The following is a 20368-nucleotide window of genomic DNA, read 5'->3' on the forward strand; positions in this document are numbered from 1 at the left end:
GTTTTCAGAGAAATGCTATGTAAAATTTAAATTTTTATTGATATGGATCCTACAACCTTTTTCAGGTGCCTATGCATATATCAGTAACTTAAAGGAAATGACTGAGATTACATACTGTAACAAGTGTTTGATATTACTTAACATGTAGAATATGATTCCGTAATACCGTCAAAAACATCATATTGTTTCTCAACTGATCCCTCTCATGTGTTATTGTACTTCATACAAAATCACTGTGAAATAGGACTAATAAAACTATAAAGTACACGAATATTTAACTGAAAGCATGTGAATTTACCTGTGGACAGATGAGATAGTTTATAGCAAAGAATGAACAGAAATGGTAGGCTCTTTATTAAAGAAAGAACCAGATTCATGGATTATCATGGCTTCGATTCCCAAGGATACAGAATCCTCAAAGGAAAAGTGGGTCAGTGGGCAATGAAGAATGTACTCCAGTTAGGTACAGGACTTGGAGTCAGTCACAAGATGCTGTATTCAGTGATTGACTTCACCTCCCCAAGCAGTTGTGTATACATCGTCCCCCTCAAATGTGCTAACAACGGCTACAATATAGTCAATGTACATGCCATGCCTGTTGTCCCGGTTGATAACCAGGACAACAGATGCAATCCAGACAGAACTGACAAATTCTGGGAAGACTTAGAAGATATTCTCTCTGACGTACACACACACACACACACACACACACACACACACACACACACACATCCTTGGGAACAATTGGTGGATCTGTGTAGGACTTTTGGGTTGGTCATGAAGTCTACTGCCTTCAAACACCTGCCAAGGAAGAAGACGACTTGGATTTCACCTAACACCAACTTGGGTGAGTTCAAGATCGATCATGTGGCCATTTCAAGAAAATCTCAAAAGGAAACACAAAATGTGAAGGTATCAAGAAGTGCCAATCTGGACTCAGCCCACCACGTCTCAAAAATCAAAATGAGACTCCAGCTAAGAAACACTGGAGTACACAGAACTTCCAAGATGGTAAGATTTGACGTAGAGCAACTTAAGAACAGACAAGAAATGAGCCAGAGACTGAACAGTACAGATTTCAGCAGCTGGGACCAACTGAAGGAGACACTCCTGAAGATGGCCAATGAACTTGCACCCGTCACGAGAGGGAAGCATCCATGGTAGAATGAAGACTGTGACAATGCAGTAGCCCAAAATAGAGACTGTGGAAAGTAGAACTGTAAGAAAATCAAGAAAAATTGGGAGAACTTTCTGGAACAAAGGAGGTTTGCTGCTAAGATAATTCGAGGAATCAAAATGACTTCCATTCAAAACCAAGTAACCCAAATTGAAGAGAGCTTCACTAAGAATAACTCCAGAAACTTCTGCAGAAGCTGCCATCAGGCACTCAGAAAATACAATCTGCCAAGCCTCCACTTCAGCGACTTGTAGAGCAAACTGGCTTTCAACGACAAGGTCAACTGCCACGTCTTAGCTCAGTACTTTAAAAACCTATTCAGCTGTAATCCACCCAGCGAAGACTTGGACTACAAACAAACCTGGACTCACTGCCTCCTTCATTGGAAGTAGTTGGACAAATCATTCAACTTCTAAAGAATAATGATGCAGCTAGAGAGGACTCTATCATTGCTGAACTCTGGAAGCAATGCCTTGGGTAAGCTCACCGAGATCATCCAGGGCATCTGGGAAACAGAGAAATTACCACCTGATTGGAACACGGCTCTGATCCATCTGCTTCACCAAAAGGGAGATTTTACTGATCTGAACAACTATCGTGGCATTTCTCTTTTCCCGGTAATATACAAGACTCTCTCCAAGGTGTGACTAACAAGGGCCGAACATCAATTGGAAGTCAACTTGCAAGAATATCAGGGAGGCTTCTGGAAGACCCGATTCTGTACTGAACAGTCTTCAACCTTAAAACTGTAGTGGTATACTCAAAGGCGAGCAGCTGCAAGGTAGTCGTCATCTTTGTTGATTTCAGGAAGACCTATGACTCTGTTGATAGAGAAACGCTTAACGAAATACTCCAGGAACAAGGACTAGACAATAAAACCCACAGACTCATTCTAGAAACCTAGACCAACACCTATTCCAAGGTCAGATTTAGAGGTGATATCTCAGAAAGCTTTGAGATAAAAACTGGAGTGAGACAAGGGGATCGACTCACCCCACTTCTCTTCAACTATGTCCTTGGAAAGGTTGTGAGAGAATAGTGCAAGAAACTGACCAATTTGGGTGTTCAGAGTGTTGTCAACCTGGGCCATAAGAATGAAGAACTGATTGTAGATTGCCTGGCTTTTGTAGATGACATGGCACTGATTACTGATTCTCTTGAAATGGCAACAATGCAGGTAAACTGCCTCAGAAAACAGGCAGTCAAAGTGGGTCTTCAAGCATCGCTGGAGAAAACAGAGTTCTTCACCAACATCAAAGAAGCTAACAGAGACATGTTACTAGACCAGGCAAACATCAAAAGGACTGAGAAGTTTAAGTATCTCGGCAAATGGATTGAACCCAACTTATCAGAAAAAAATGTTATTGTCCGTGAGAGTCAGCAAGTTGAAACTAGCCTATTGACTGACTATGAACACCTACAACAAAAATGCCTGTCATGCAACTTGAAACTTAAGCACTACACATCAGTCATACGACCAGAAGCCATGTATGCCATGGACTGTCTTTCCTTGAACCAGAAAGGTCTGATGGAGGAATTGGAAGTCAGAGAGAAGAGAATCCTCAGGAAGATGCTAGGCCTGGTAGAAGAAAATGGGGAATTCCGAAGGCGACATAACTCGGAGCTCTACGAACACATCAAGAGGCTCTCTGACTGTGCAAGGAAAAGAAAGATGGCTTTCTATAACCATGCTGCAAGATTGCCTCCAAACAGATAGATCAACCGTCTGTTCACCTTCTGGCAGAACAAGATGGCTCACACCACTTGGCTGACAGAAACTGAAAAGTACATTAAATAACTGGGAACAACTGATCTCCAGAACAGACAGTCTGTGAGACATACCCTGAAGGAAGTCCAAGGATTTCAGGAAAAGCCCCGAAGGAAAAGTACCCCATGGACAGAAGAAAGGAGGAGTTAAATTGGCAGAGGATGCGACTGTACTGGGCGAAGATCAAAGCCCAACAGTTGAACAAGTGTGGTCCAGAGTAGGCCCATTCAAAACAAGAAGAAAAAAGAAATGTTGTTTATAGAAGGAACAAAGAATAAAATAGTTCTCAACCAGCTATTGACTGGCTGGACTGCTAAATGAGGGGAAGATTTCATTGGGGTGTTATTGGAGAAGAATATGGGAATCTAACAGTAAATGGTAGTTCCAGTTACAGTGAAGTGAGACTACAAAAAACCCTATTCTAAAGAGTGGGAAGGGTACAGGTACGGAGGGTGGAGCAAAGGTGCAGACTGTGAAATGTTGTTATGTAGAAATGGTTTGTTGGAGGGTTTTGTCAAAGGCAAGAAGAATATTACAGAACAGCCAGTGTGAGAGGAACACAAGTTCTCCAAAACCTTGCTTTCCATGTATCTTACTAGTCATGAGATGATTTTATGCTGACCCATGGCTGTAAATGTGCAGCATTGTAATAAAGTATCAATGTTATTTGCCTGTGAATAATTAAATCAGTTCAAAATGGAGAGCATTTAAAAATGTTAAGTATATTGCAGTATCTAGATGAACATTCAGAAACTTGTGGTTACGTAGACCAGTTGAGGCTGAGAAACACACACAATTTTGCTGTTAAGATTTTTTTCTAATCTTCCTCTGCAGATTTTGTTTTGGCTTTTTATAATGCTACTCATTTCATGTCACCCAGCTTTTGCCAGTTGATTTTGTTTTGCTGTATATTAACTTCTCCCGTCGACATGATTTAGCCTCTCTGCATGCACTTACCACTGTTGGCTAGAGTTGCTGCCTCTGGATCACAGGGTCCCGAGTTCGATTCCCGGCCAGGCTGGGGATTTTCTCTGCCCCTTGACTGGGTGTTTGTGTTGTCCTCATCATTCCATCATAATCTCATTCGTGACAGTGGCTCGATCGGACTGTGTAAAAATTGGACTGTGAAAAAATTGGGACTTTGTAGCGACCACACCTTTGTTTCTCGTGGAGATGATTGAAGAAAAGTATGGCAAAGTTGAATCAATGAGTAAAATGCAGTCCGGTGCTTTGCTCATCAAGACATCCTCTTCTGCCCAGTCTGACGCCCTGCATGCTTGTGACCATCTCGGTGACATTCCAGTCTCCGTCACGCACCATCCATCTTTGAACTCAGTACAGGGCATTATTTTCCGCTGAGATCTTCTTCTGAAAACTGACGAGGAGCTCCTTGCTAACCTCGAGCAGTGAGGGGTTCGTTTTATCCGCCATGTGCAGCGAGGCCCTCCAAACATTCCATCGCTATGGGCGCCTTTATCCTGGCCTTCGAGGGGGATGTCCTCCCAGAGAAGGTCAAGGTAATGGTGTATCGGTGTGATGTCAAACCCTATGTTCCACCACCGATGAGATGTTTTAAATGCTTAAGGTTTGGACATATGTCTTCCCGCTGCACTACTGACCCCTCTGTGGCGACTGTGGGTGCCCCCTCCGTGAGGGGAGTGACTGTGCTCCCCCGCCAATGTGTGTAAATTGTATTGGACAGCATTCTCCACGCTCGCCTACATGCCCGGTGTTTGTGGAAGAAAGGAGGATTCAAGAGTACAAAACCTTAGATTGGCTCACCTACACTGAGGCTCGTCAAAAATATGACCAGCTCCATCCTGTGTCTATGACCTCTACTTTTGCTTCAATTACTTCCATTCCCCCTCCTATCCCCTCCTCTTCCCAGCCCAACCCCATTCGTCCCATGCTTTCAACCTCCCCCCCCCCCCCCCCCCCACTCCTCCTCCACATCCCCCTCAGCAGCCATACCCACCTCTTCGCATGCTGCTCCCCCTCCCCCGCCGGAGAAGTGTTCCCCTCCTTCGGCGGCCGCCGGTACTGGAGCTCCCTTCCAGGACTCGTCTTCCCGGCACCCCCCTGACAGGCAATCTGCTGCTCCACATTGGCGCATGACCCACGGTGGTCGCCAATATTGCCTGGTGTAATTCTGTGCCTGCCCTTGCTGAAGTCTGCCCTTCTCTTCCTTCCCAAGAGAAGAAGCAGAAACGCAGAAACAAAGGCAAGGCCACTCTGGTACCCCATGAGGTGCGGCCTTCCCCTCACAGTCAATGAACAAACAGAGTGACACCACCTATATGGATATTACCCCATCCTTCTCGTTGACAGATAGCTACTCAGTAGCGTGACCGACTCTGGTCCAATCACTTCCACTTTGGACTCCGGCTTGAGAATCCTCCAGTGGAATTGTAATGGATATTTGCGTCACCTTCCAGAGTTACAGCCCCTTCTTTCCTTCGACTCTGCCACTTGTATTACACTCAAGGAGACCCACTTTAATGCCCACAACCCTCTTTGGGATAGTCATACGACTACTGCCCTGGGCAGGACAGTTGAAGGTGTTCTGGCAGGGCTTGACCTCTGTTTACTAAACACAGGCGCTCCCACACACTTTACTGTGGCGCATGGCACTTTCTCAACCATTGACCTTTCCATCTGCAGTCCCGGTCTTCTTCCGTCCATTGAGTGGGGCGTCCACAATGACTTATGTGACAGCAACCATTACCCAATTGTTTTGACGTTCCTTCAGTGTCTCTCGCTCCGTCACCCTCCCAGGTGGGCCCTATCTAAGGCTGATTGGGGTGCCTTCTCATCTTCTCCCATCCCCCCCCCCCCCCCCCCCCCACCCCCTGTATTGCCACACGCCAATGTTGGTGAATCTACTCAGACCTTGACTGCCTCCATCCTTTCAGCAACTGTTTCAGCAATCCCTTCTTCTTCAGGTTCCCCCCGCCGGAAGATGGTCCCTTGGTGGACTCCGGAAATTGCAGCAGCCATAAAAGACCGCCACCGTGGTCTTCAACACTTCAAGTGGCACCCTTCTACTGCTCTTCTTCTGGTCTTTAAACGATTCTGCACCCGGGCCTGCTACCTAATCAAATTTCAGAAATGGATTTGCTGGGAACGATATGTAGCTGTCATAGGACCCCACAACCCCTCTTCACAAGTCTGGGTGAAACTCTGGCGAAATTTTGGCCACTGTCCTCCCATTGGGGTTGCAGGAATTTCTGTACATGGTGTTATTGTTACCAATCCAGACTTTGTGGCAGAAAATTTCGCTCAACACTGTGCTCAAGCTTCGGCGTTGGCTCAGTATCCACCCATGTTCCTTCTCCTGAAAGAGCGTTCAGAACAACTGCCTTTGTCTTTTGTTACTCACTGCTCAGAACTATATAATGCCCCATTTAGCGAGTGGGAATTTGCCAGTGTCCTCGCCCTTTGTCCTGACACAGCTCCTGGGGCAGATTGGATACATAACCAAATGCTCCAACACTTATCGGTGGCTGGCCACCGTCGTATATTGACCCTCTTCAGCCGTCTGTGGGATGAGGAAGTATTTCCTACCAAGTGGCAGGAAAGTATTGTTGTTCCGGTGTTGAAGCCAGGGAAGCCGCCTCTTGTGTTGGATAGCTACCGTCCAATTAGCCTTACTAACACCCTCTGCAAGCTCCTGGAACGCATCATGAGTTGGCAGCTGTTTTGAATCCTTGAATCGTGTGACCTTTTGTCATTGACTCAAAGTGGTTTTTTTCTGTGGCCACTCTACGGTGGATAACTTGGTGCACCTAGAGTCTGTTATCAAGCCGGCTTTTGCCCATCGGCAACACCTCCTTGCGGTCTTCTTTGATCTGCATAAAGCCTATGACACCACCTCCTCACCACCCTTCACAATTTGGGCCTTCATGGCGCTCTGCCTGTTTTTATCCGTAATTTTCTTTCTTATCACTCTTTTCGGGTCCAGGTTGGCTGCTCCTACAGCTTTGTCGGTACGCCTGCCGACTGATGTCAATGCCCGACCACCCGTCATATTTCTCCTTCTTTGACGACTCTCGACTGCCAATACGGACTGTATGTCTCTGCCCTGTTACCTCCTGGAGTTAGCTTTCATTGCCTGCTTCAGAAACTTGATTTTTACCCTCCCTACGACTTTTCGAGTGGGTGAGAGCCCGATGCCACCTTGGCTCCAGGCTCAGGTTCACGTTCACCTTGAACTCGGCTCGCTCCCAAAGGAGAGGACCGCGGATTCGATATACAGCTCGAGGTTTGTTGAACTTTGTTCGAGGCTCGCTCATAACGTCTTTATTTACACAGATGGCTCCAAGACTACTGCTGGTGTCGGATGTGCCTTTGTCGTTGGGGATGATACCTTTCAATACCGGCTCCTTGACCAGTGTTCAAGCTTTACAGCTGAGCTTTTTGCTCTCTATCAGGCTGTTCAGTATATTCGCCGCCATCGTCTTGTCCCTATGCCATCTGCTCTGATTCTTTGAGTGCCATTCAGAGTCTCCGTGACCCATATTCAGACCACCCTCTCGTGCAATGAATTCAACGGTCCCTTCAGTCACTAGCTGATACCGGCACTCATGTCCTTTTTTTTGTGGAATCCTGGCCACGTTGGTGTGCCTGGGAATGAAGCTGCTGATGCTGCGGCCAAGGCTGCTGTCCTCCTGACTCGGACAGCTTCCCTTTGTGTCCCATCAACTGATGTTAGTGGGGTCCTTTGTCGGCACTTTCATCATTGTGGCATGAGGCTTGGTCCTCTCTCCATGAAAATAAGCTTAGGGCCATCAAACCGGTCCCGACGGTTTGGATGACCTCCCCATGCCATTCCCGGTGAGAGGAAGTCATTTTGGCCAGGTTGTGGATTGGGCATTGCCAATTTAGCCACCACTACCTGCTGTCCAGTGACCCCACCCCGTGGTGCCCCTGTGGTCATCCATTGACGGTGTGCCATATTTTATTGTCCTGTCCCCGTTTTATTCACTCTCGTGTTGTCTTGTGTCTGCTGTCTACCTTACAGGAACTTTTAGCTGATGACGCTCAAGCAGCTGCTCGTATCCTTAGTTTTATTACATTGACGGACTTGTCCAAAGAGATCTAACTCTTTTATTTTGTTTATCTACGCCTCTGTAAGTACTTTCTGGTGTTGCCCCTTGTGTTTTTTTTCTACACTATTAGTGCACTAATGTTTGTGACTGGGCGCTACCAACCGTAGTAGTTGAGAGCCCCTTAAAAAAAAAAAAAAAAAAAAAAAAAATCCTCCTCCTACATCTCTCCCCATCGGCAAGAAAATGGGGTTTCACAGGGTTCCGTGCTCAGTGTCGCTCTCTTTCTGATAGCCATTAATGGTCTAGTGACAACTGTTGGGCCAACAGTGTCCCCCTCTTTGTATGCTGACGATTCTTGTATCTACCTCGCCTCCTCTGTAATGGGCGCTGCAGAATGCCGTCTACAGGGGGCAATCTGTTGGGCCCACTCATGGGCTCTCTCCCATGGCTTTCAGTTTTCGGTGGCCAAGACTTGTCATGCATTTCTGCCATCACTGTACAGTCCATCCCCATCCGGAACTGTTCCTCGATGGCCAGCCCCTTGCGGTGGTGGACACCCATCGCTTCTTGGGTCTGGTCTTCGATGCCCGGTTGACATGGCTCCCTCACCTTTGTCAGCTGAAGAGGACGTGCTGGTCCCATCTCAGTGTTCTTAGGTGCCTGTGGAATACCACCTGGGGTGCAGACCGCTCTGTTCTCCTGCGATTGTATCAAGCGTTAGTCCAGTCTCGTTTAGACTATGGAAGTCCTGTCTGTGGTTTTGTGTTGCCTTCGACACTGCAGATCCTAGACCCCATCCACCACTTTGAGGTCCAACTTTCAACTGGTGCCTTCCAAACTAGCCCTGTACTTAGCTTTCTTGCAGAGGCGGGGATTCCGCCACTGCGAGTTTTGCACCAGAATCAGCTGATATCTTATGCACTCAGCATTCGCTGCACCCCAAAGCACCCTAATTATGGTCTCGTTTATCCAGACATGGAGTACACCCTGCCACAGTGGCGGCCACGATGTGGGCTTACCATGGCTTTCCGCATTCAGTCGCTCTTTTCTGAGCTCCATCACTTGCCTTTACCACCTCCTCTCTTCTCTGCTCATGCACATACCCCTCCATGGTGCACCTCTCGGCCGCAACTCTGTCTTGATCTCTCAATCGACTCGAAGGATTCTGTCCCTCCGATGGCTCTTTGCCACCAGTTCTCCTGTCTCCTCAGTCCTTTTCAGGGTTCAGAAGTGATCTATACTGATGGCTCCATGGTCGCCGGCTGCACTGGTTTTGCGTGCACCTATGCGCGATGCACGGAACTTTGCTCCTTGCCAGATGGCTGTAGTGTTTTTACTGCAGAATTGGTAGCCATCTTGCCTGCACTGGACCATATCTGCTCCTGCTCAGACTGTCCTTCACTATCTGTAGTGACTCATTGAGCGGTTGGCATGCTATTGGCCAGTGCTTCCCTCGCTACCCGTTGGTCATCACTATCCAGGACTCCCTTTCTCTCTTCACTCAACGTGGATGCTTGGTGGTTTTCATTTGGACCCCAGGCCATGTTGGGATTCCTGGCAATGAACTTGCCGATCACCTGGCTAAATTAGCTACTACCAGGCCATCTCTCCGTATTGGGATTCCAGAAATAGACCTTTGCCCGGCATTACATTATCAGGTTTTGGGCCTTTGGGATGCAGAATGCATCACTCTTTTTTCGCTGAACAAGCTCAGGGCAGTTAAGGGTTCTACAACTCCATGGCGGTCCTCCTTACGGGCATCTCGTAAGGCCTCTGTCGTCCTCTGCCGACTCCGCATCGGCCATACTTCTTTGACTCACAGTTATCTCCTCCTTTGTGAGCACCCCCCCTCATTGTGGGTCAATGTTGACTGTGGCTCTTATTGTACTGCCCCAATTTAGCCACTCTACGTCATACTTTTAGCTTTCCAGAATCGCTACCCCTGGTGTTGGCTGACGATGCCTCAGCGGTGGATCTCGTTTTACGTTTTATTTGTGATGGGGGCCGGGGGGTGGGGTTATTATTTTATTCAAGGAAGGGGCCTTCCACCTTACTGGTGAGTGGAGGGGATGGCAGGCTTTCGTGCTACCCCTTCACTCCGACTGGATTAGCTTCAACTGGGCTTGGTGGTTCATCCCGGCCCTATACCTTCCCACTCCTTTCCTCATGGGGTCTGTTATGTCCTGAGCATCTCTCTTGTCTCCTGTGATTCTTCCTTCCTGCCCCTTTCATTAGTCACTTTCTTTCCCTCACCTCGTCTTCTGTCCTTTTCCTTACTTCCCTGTCAATAGTTTATCGTTTTATGGATGTTTTAATTCCCTCTTTTAATGTGGGATTTTATTGGTTTTAGTTAATCTCAGGTCGGAGGGACTGATGACCGCGTAGTTTGGTCCCTTCTCCAGCCAACCAACCAGATCAGGCAAATTTGATGCTTAAGACATGAACATGAGTTCACTGTAATTCTCCTCGAATCACTGTAGCGTCATTTTGGCATAATGACATGAACGGTTATCAGGCTAGAAATAACATCTTCCATCAGGGAAGGCAAGCCGTCATTATCATCACAGGTCCCATGGAAGTGCAAGTGAGTACTCCCCTGCCTCCCCAAATAGCATAATACCATCCCATTCAGCCTGCAACTGTTGCATGATTCACGTTTTGAGTTGCAGTTCCATTTGGATGATAACATATTTGGACCCAACTAATCACTTGGAGTTATAAGGAATATGATTCATCCAAACAGGAAACACATTTCCATTTATCCACAGCCCAATATCAATGACCCTGTGTCCATTGCAATCATAACTGACTATGTTGTTGGGTCACCTTGGTAACACACAGCTGTTATCTGCTTCAGAGTCCTATGTTCAACAGTGTGTGCTGAATGGCACACTTAGAAAAACTTGTGCCTGTGCCGGTATTGTACTTGTCATTGGATCTGCCACAGATTGCTGCGTTTTTAGCTGTACAGAGTGGGTAAGCCTCCAACTACAGTGTTCAGTGATGAGGTGTGGACATGGGACATCTTGTCACATGTTCATGGTTTCACTGTACTTCAACTAGTTTTTGCGGGTGATCACAAGAGTAACATGGGAACACCTGAACAGCTTTACTGTCTTCTAGGCATTGGGTCATATCAATCTGCCCTTCAAAGTCACTTATATCAGTGGATTCCCCATTACACCTGTATTGTCACTAAGCTGATACCCCATTAGTATCTATGTAGCTTATATACCTCCCTTACTGCATCAAGTGCTTGCAATGCCTCAAGACAGAATTCAGTCTCACTATAGGCAGTGGTCTTAATATTTTGGCTAATCACAGTATGTATTTCCACTTCAGTTGGACTCCACAGAACATTCTCATTTTCAAAAGGAACTCTTGTAACATCACTTACATTTACAAATTTTTGAACTTGATAGTGATGTCTTTTAAGAAGTGATCTTTTTATACAACAAAATCCAGTATGGAATGATGAAAGTGTAATGAAAAGGATAAATTTCTACTCATCATGTACTGGAGATATAAGTCGCAGATAGGTGCAACAAAAAGACTCCGAACGAGTAAACTTTCGGCTCAACGGGCTTCTTCCGACTTAGACAACCCCCGTCCCCCCTTCACACACACACACACACACACACACACACACACACACACACACACATTCCTGCAAATGCAACTTGCACACACATGATCACACTATTGACAGCCAGAGACAGTGAAAATGTGATTCCAGACTGATCTTACTTCAGTCATTTCGGTCCTTGGTGTGGTGTCATAACTGTTCCTCAAGATGGATTTTCATATTCCTTATATGCTCTCTTTTATCAAGCTTCTTGAATGAAATGTGTTACCGGTGCAAAACTGCCAACTCCGCAATTGCATTTTTTTCTGTATGTTCTCATTAGCATTCAATCTTTGTATTAAAAATGTGGCTATACTGCCTGAAAATGTTAACAACACCTATTCTCCTATAATCATTATGGATTTTCCTGTCGCATTTTCTAATACAGGTATTTCACATTTTTCTTTCACGCAGTCATTAAAAATTCCAATTAGTGTTTCTTTTATTGGAATGCTGCTGTATTTGGCTAACACAATCCAAATACCTCCAGGAAAAGAAACTTATATTTGATAGTTCTCAATACTATGTGTACTTCAGTAACCATTATGTCTGTCATACTTTCCTCCGATAACTGCCTTCTGCTCACACATTCCCTGTAGGCTTCTCTCTTCTCGTGTAACAGCTCCTGGGAGTACCTATTTTGTTCTTGTGAAAAGTGATGAGATGTGCGTTACACTTTCTTGGCGGATGTTGCTGAACTAGGACAGAACTTTCTTTGCTCTCTTGGTTCTGCTTTCTCCTATTACAAGCTGTTTCTCTTTTGCTCAGTTCTTTCTTGACTTTCCAGTTACAGCATAGTCTCCAGAAAATAAGTAATGTAAATTAACTTATCAATATTCATCAACAATGGAAGCGCTCTCTGCACCCTTAGATGTGCAATAGTTACTATCTCTGTATTGTAGTATATAAGAAAAGGACATTGTTTCATTGTGTTCCTGGTCTTGTTGGTTCTAATGTCCTACCTGACAGTCACCTGGAGATCATGGTCTGTAAATAATTAATATAATTATCTGTAGTGTTATTATCAGTTTTGTGAAATATATATGCATTTATTTATGGTAGAATGTGTTTTTTGTTGGTAGCAGAAAGTATCTTCTCTGACCCACGATCCATTTACGTAATAATTAAATGTTGCCCTGGCCATTTTGTGTAAGTTAATTGTTGTAGTGACACCATTAATAACAAAATGATAAAAGCGTTAAGTCATTTCTTGCAAGAAGTATTAAAGATAATAATCTTAATAAATACAGAATGGTGTCTTGTAATATTTTCCATTTCATTTTTTAGGCCAGAGGTACAGTTTTATGAATAATAATTTTTATTACTGTATTCGCTGCCATTGCGCATAGGCAGCTATACTGGAGCATCAAGCCTCACAGAAAAAAAAAATTAAGCAATTTATTTAACTGGTTTATCACATAACATAAAAGAGATTTTTTAAAATCCATCATGAGTAAAACAGATGTCTTCACATGGGAATATGTATGATATTTCTGGTGATAGCACCCTAAGAAACAGTTAACCGTGGCTTTTAACCAACATAAAAGAGAATTTTTAACAAAACATTTTCATTTCCAATTATCAGAATAATTTATTTCATTCTCTTTTGAAAAAAGGTTATGCGATAACTGGCGCCACGCGTTGGGTGCCAGTTATCGCATAACTTACTTTTTCTGAAAAGAGAGAAAAAATGTTCTGTTAATTTGGAATGAAAATGTTTGATTAAGGAAAATCTCTCTTTCGTTCATTAAAACCCACGGCTAAATTTTCTCAGTGTGCTACGGCCAGAAATATCATGCATATTTCAACGTGAAGACATCTGTCTTACTCGCGATGGATAAAAAAATTATCTTCCTTTAATGTTACGTGATAAGCAAATTTAATATGACATTCAAACAATTATTTTTCTCTTTGAGGCTTGATGCTCCAGTATAACTGCCTACCTGCAATGGCAGTGTACACAATTAAAATAATTCCTTTCAATAAAACTGTACCTCTGGCCTAAAATGAAATGGAAAGTATTATGAGACACGGTTTTGTATTTAATGAGACTAAATCCTGTCAATATTTTCAGAATTAAATAGCTATGAAGAAATTGTTATCAATTTTAACAGCAATGGCGTTGCTTCAACAATGCAGTTACAAATGGCCAGGGCAACATGTAATTGTTACATAATTAATTAAATAAAGGGGCAGGGAAGGTACTTTCTTGCTATTAACAAAAACACATACTGCATTAAATACTGACATATATATTTAACAGAAATTCTACATATAGTAGAAACAATTCTTAACAGACCGTAATCGAAATGCAACATCAGAACCAAAGAGGCACGGAAGAAGAAGAAGAAGAAGAAGAAGAAGACAATGGAATCGTTTCTTATATACTATGATAAAGAGATAATAGTAATTACAATTCTTTGCTCCATTGTTGTCATCCATCAATAAAGTAATTTACATTACTTTTTTCAAGAAGCGATGCTATACAGTTCAGCTAATCATATTTTTCCCTGGTCTTCTGACTGCCTGTACTCAAACATTCCTCTTGTCCAGTTTTCTTCAGAGTAATCAGTTCTTCAGCCAGTCAGTTGTTGAAATTTTTGTTATATCAGTAATGATGTATGAGGTATTCCAAAATGATTCATCTGATTTCACAAGACTGCATCTTCTACATAAATGAATATAGAAACTTATGGTAAATTTTAACTTGTGCATTGAAAGTAAACAGCCAGTCATGAGTTGCCAGTTCATGTGATTGCCAACAGGGGTCTCACTAGTGCAACTAGCTTGCTTGTGGTGCAATCAACTTGCTTGCTCACTCGTTCATTAACCATTGTTCGTCTTATCGAGGTGGTGCTGACACACCATCAAAAGGAGATTTGTATTCTCTACTTAAACAGATGCACTTACACGTAAAAGCATTTCTTAACAGTGGAATGTCTCTATTGTGTGGTGGCTGTAAGGGGCATAAGGATCTTGAATTAGACCATTGGCTGCATGGTAGCCTAACCTCACAAAAGTAGACAATCTCGCAGAAGTATGGGATGATTTTTACAATTGGAGGCTGTTTCGGACTTGAGAAATGTGATGCAATTTAAATGTTTCATATTTTAATGTTAAAACAGTGTGGCATGTTTGGCAAAGTATGAAATGAAATGTATTCTGGGTTATCCATCCACTAAGCTTCCTGATGCAGTATAAATTCTAAAATAGGTAATTGGGTTTCTGTCTGCGGTAATGTAGATAGATAATTAAACTTTATGGTCATATTCAGACTAGAATGAGCACTAGTGTTATTTAAATTGCTTTGCGGTCTATCTGTTTTGAATTATCGAGTGTTTTCAAGCATGGTTGTAATTACAGCATTTCAACAAACTTGCTATACAAGGTGTCCCAGGTGGAAGGGTCAATGTTCAGTGATATGACAAGAATGTTCATTTGAAGCAGAAAACTTAATATGGAGATATGCTGTATACCGAATGGTTTTTGAGAAAGAAAACATTTAATGTACATTGTTATTTATTTTGTATATTGTTCAGTTCACTATTAGGTTTACATATGTACAACAGTTAGTAAACATTACAATAGGCATTTACAAAATATCCATTGAAAAATATGTATTTTTAATTCATTCACTGCTAAGCACTATCATAACATCTCTTTACAGCAGTTGTACAGTTCACAATAAAGCAAATGAAGATTGCCATTTAACCTGTGACAAAATTTAAATTTTGTGACATTTTTGCCAATGCGAAGATTGTGGATGTGTTGTATGTGAAATGCGTGAAAGTTTTCTGCATGTAATGTTTGCTATACCTGTATTCGTCAGACATTCATAAATTCCTTTTAAGAAGAAATGATCACCTTGAATGACTGGAGATAGGACATTCACATTCACAGGACATGTACATAAGTACATTCTCCAGAAATGATCAGCATTTCATTCACCTCGGTTCCACATGTGTCCTGTTGCCTAGTAGCACAGGGTCTGCCATGTGCCCTGATAACTTGTTCCGTGTGTGATGGCATCAACACATATAAGGTGTGAATGGCATCCTGTGCTGCATTTGCTGCATTCACATGGTTTCAAAGTTCATCTGTGATGGTTGGCATTGGGTCATTTCACATCTTTGATTGGCAGCAAGTCTGTTGGGCCGGGGCAAAAGGCTGACATCCTCTGACGCCAAGAAGGCACATGTTCACTCAGCGACATGAGGTTGTGCATTGTCTTTTTGAAAAATGGCATCTGGGATGTTATGCAGAAAGGATGTGGCTATGGGTTGCAGGATGTCATCCATGTAGGTCGCACTGGTCACAGTGCACTGGACAGGTACCAACTGTGATTTGTGGTTGTACCCAATAGCATCCCCCAGCATAAGACCTTGAGTTGGCACTGAATGTCCTGTGCGAATACAGTAACTGTGATGCCATTCTCCCGTCTGTGGCAAACCAAAATGCAGCCATCATTTTCAAACAAATGGAACCTGAATTCATCTGAAAACACCATCCGGTGCCATTCCTGTCCCCAGTGATGTCGTTCCTTACACCATTGCCATTTAGCATGTTTCTGCACATTCGCCAAAGGTGGGCGGAGAGGTGGACGATGCGCATGTAACCCGTGCTGTAATAAACAGCGACAGACTGTTGCCCATGATAGTGTATACGATGAGTTTCACTCTTCCACCATTGTGTCAGAGCCAAGGAGGACGCAGATCTGTCCTGGAATGCCATTCGCAAGAGTTGTTGATCTTCTTGGGGGCCGGTCTTTGTGGTGTGATCTGACCCATCTTGTCAAGTTCTACGACCTTCCGTGAACCGTTCTGCAGACACTCTTTGCACTGCCAAAATACTTCGCTCCACAGGAGCAGAAATTTCCCAGATGGATGCATCACATTCTTTCATACCAATAATGTACCCACTTTCAAACTAATTGATTTGACAGTACAGTTTGTGCATGTATCTGTGAGGCATCCAGCATGTATGCTCAAGTCACACTGATCCATTACCTCCAGTTTATAACGACAGTGAGAGCCGCAGGCACATTTTACCAGCACGTGGTGTTGCGCTGTGATATCAGTGTTGTCCTTGAACCTGTGGGCCAACATGATTCAGATGCTACTTATTTCTGCAGAACACACTTGTGTTTATGTGCTGTGAATATGAACATCCCAGCTCTCGTTGTTCCAAACATTCTGTTTTTTCGGAACATGAGTGTACATGCAGAAAGACACTGTGTGCTGGTAGCAGGACTATGCAGCTCCATTTCAGTGATGTATTGCTGTTCCTGTTGAACTATGTGTTTTGAACAAAAATGGGAAGTGGGAAGAAGATATGTTACATACAGTGGGCTGAAAACTGGTAAACACTGTATGATCAGAATTCAATGTGTCAGAAAGTGCCTATGCTATTCTTGGATGGCAGAAGAAGCACTATTATTCAGAAGCCATGAACATACACCACATCTGAATATTCTTCGATAGTGGAGTTATGTGGTATTTTAGCCAGTGTGTGTACACACACAGCTACTGATGCTTCTCTCAGAAACATACTTGATCAGTTGCACCACTTCATTCACAACACAGCATGGATAACTGTGTGTTTGAGCTAGTTTAATGGCAGAAAGATATCTGAGCAAAGAAGTTGAAACCAATGAGGTAGGTCGGGCTATAGTGAAACATCAGTGAGATTGAGTGGGTGAGAGATGTGTGTGTGCCAGCAGCCCAAAAACAAATGTGCATTAAATGTGTTGTACCTCAGGAAGCATTTGGAATAGGCCATATGTCCATTGGGAGTTTTTTGTTTCAAATGAGTGTTCCTGTCATACCCTTAAATATTGACCATTTCTCCTGGGACATCCTTTATTAGTCTATTGTTAAGATATTGTGTATGTGTAGGTATCACAGATAGTACTTTGAAGTTTGATGTTCAATTATAAGTATTATTCACTAAAACAGAGCATGAAAACTTCAACCAATGAGAGAGATACCCAGCAGCATGTGATTTAGAACTCAACAACCAACCAGATTGTTTAGTAAATCTACTGATACCCAGTCTAAAGAGTTACATTGTGCATGCACATAAAAGATAAACCCTTGTAAAGTCAAATGGTTCTTTTGGAAACACGACCCACATAGTCCACTGTGTAAGTTAAAATTTACCCCAGGTTTCTATCTTTATTTATGAAGATGTTATAGTCTCGTGAAATCAAGTAAATCTTATTGAAAGAACCTGTATTTCTGGAAATTGTGAAGAAAGGGATGCAATGTGAATTGCTATTCCCTAATTATTATAAGAATTTATTGGATATATTCAATGTGGAAGATTGCTAAAGATTGACTGGCTTTCAAAACAGGATTCTGTCAAAGGTAGTTAATATCCATATATTTAACTTGAAACCTGTAAGCAGATTTCTTTCTATATAATTTCAATATATCTTCCCTGATTTTTCAGGAATGCACTATGCTTGTGGCTGTTTATAGCAACATTCAGAAACTTCCAGCCTGTCAAGTATTTAGAATCAGCCACACAGACTGGACAGTAGAAGGTGTAACACTCACACCAGTTGGATACCTTCTAGAACCCTCAGGTGAGCTGATAATTTTAATTTTAATTTGCAGTATTATGTTTTATTAATTGATCTGTGTTGTTGCATTTGTATTTAGTTAGAAGCCACTGATGGTTTTTGTGGAGACAAAATTGTGTGTGTGTGTGTGTGTGTGTGTGTGTGTGTGTGTGTGTGTGTGTGTGTGTGTGTGTTTCTATTGCTTAAATTTGCCTGTTTTTAGACATTTCCATTAATTTTTAGAATACTTTCGAACAATAGGAATACATTTGCTGAAAATGAGAATTATATATTTTTAGCTATTAAAGAGCTTAGAAGTTTGGGCTATTGCTCTCTCTACCAGCAGTTACTTCTCCAAGAAATATTTCATGGTTGACATTATTTGCATCAGATTTGAGCTGTTACTCATTTTCATGTTATAAATGACTAAAATATGACTTAAAAATTTTATTTTAGTTCTTTGAGAAATGCACATAGCTACTCTAGATTGAAATACTTGAGAAAACAACATTATGACTGAAAGTGAATGGGATAGCCCATGTAAAGAATCTGCCAGTGACTTGCTTCAACAGTACTTTGAAAACAGTTTTGAGAGAATTGTAAAATGTGCAGGACTGCAGAAATTATTCCTGTGTCACATTAATCTTGTGAATATCCAGTTACAACATACACTGACTACTTCAATGACTTGCAGGGCTATTTGTATAAATTTCACTGACAGGAGATCAAGTTTTACCTTAGTGCAGAAAATGAATGCTGTTCACAGATACACTGTGTTGTGTAGCACTGAAACTCTGAGGAGACTGAAGATGACTATAAATCAACTGTGTTCCTTTCATATGCCGGGAACACATCTTCTAAAATAAGCAGATTGCTTAGGAAAAATAATATTTGTCATTTTCCATCCACCAACAAAAATCAAGGCCTCAGTCGGATTCGTTAAAGCCGATTTACAATTGAGGAAGGCGGGTGTTTATACAAGTCCCTGTGAGTGTGGCTCTGCATATATAGGTCAGACGATGCGAATAGTCTAGGAACAGTGCATAGAACATGAAAGACACATGTCTGCGGTGACCTTTAAAATCAGTGAATGACATTCAGTGTTCAGGTAAATTAGCACTAAACACACTTGGCAACAGAGCAGAATCAGGAATCGACATGATTATTATGCTTCGACAACAGATATTAATAGTACATAATAGAAAGCAGTATTTATTTTTGAAAGTTTCATGTTGCAAAGGCATAGGAAAATAAGCAGAAGAAGATGCACTCCTCAAACCTGTTCACAACCAAAGAAGATTTATATGAATGTGTGATGTCTGTTCTTTAACAGACGCCACACATTCATAGAATTTGATAGGCCTAGCTGGGCAATGAATCCACCTTCTTCAGTACAGATGCACAAATACATCCGACCTCCTGTGGGAACCTCATAAGAACAAATGTGAAGGAAATGGAAAGTGGCTGTAGATAGGTGGCGCTCAATGGGATTGTGGATCGGCCGTGAGACGAGCCAAGATAGTCCGTGCAGTTGCGATAATACAGTGTCCCAGATGTCGTCGTGATTACCGCACCTACCTAGTAAGCAGGAGATCCTGGGTTTGAATCCTGGTCCGGTACACATTTTCGTTTGTTGTGGCTGATTCCTTGTAATGTCCCAGTGCAGCTGACAGCAGTGATCCACCCCCCTCCTCCTTTCCTTTCCTTTCTTCCCCTCTCCAACTTCAATTTACATACAAAGTAGAAATTTACTTAGGTCATTGTAAGGACACAGTAGAGTGAAACAAAAGTGATAAGGTAATTACACTCAACAGTGGAAAGGCATATGAAGAAGTCCCTGTTGACCTAATGGCCACCGGAAGGCCATGCACTATTACAGTAACAAGAAGCAAAACTCTGAGGAGACTGAAGATGACTATAAATCAACTGTGTTCCTTTCATATGCCGGGAACACATCTTCTAAAATAAGCAGATTGCTTAGGAAGAATAATATTTGTCATTTTCCATCCACCAACAAAAATCAAGGCCTCAGTCGGATTCGTTAAAGCCGATTTACAATTGAGGAAGGCGGGTGTTTATACAAGTCCCTGTGAGTGTGGCTCTGCATATATAGGTCAGACGATGCGAATAGTCTAGGAACAGTGCATAGAACATGAAAGACACATGTCTGCGGTGACCTTTAAAATCA

At 42.8% G+C, this 20368-nt stretch overlaps 1 protein-coding gene across 3 annotated transcripts in view; it reads left to right on the top strand.

Annotated features, from left to right (window-relative positions):
- Window positions 1–20368, top strand: part of LOC126477140 (dipeptidyl peptidase 9) — a 213278-nt gene that overhangs the window by 124735 nt on the left and 68175 nt on the right. For all 3 annotated transcript variants that reach the window (XM_050103594.1, XM_050103595.1, XM_050103597.1), the window contains one exon: window positions 18069–18204. In XM_050103594.1, coding sequence (XP_049959551.1) covers window positions 18069–18204 — 136 coding nt within the window. The remainder of the gene's footprint in view (window positions 1–18068; window positions 18205–20368) is intronic.

The sequence above is a fragment of the Schistocerca serialis genome, chromosome 1 (assembly GCF_023864345.2).
Source record: "Schistocerca serialis cubense isolate TAMUIC-IGC-003099 chromosome 1, iqSchSeri2.2, whole genome shotgun sequence".
In the NCBI taxonomy this organism is placed as follows: Eukaryota; Metazoa; Arthropoda; class Insecta; order Orthoptera; family Acrididae; genus Schistocerca; species Schistocerca serialis.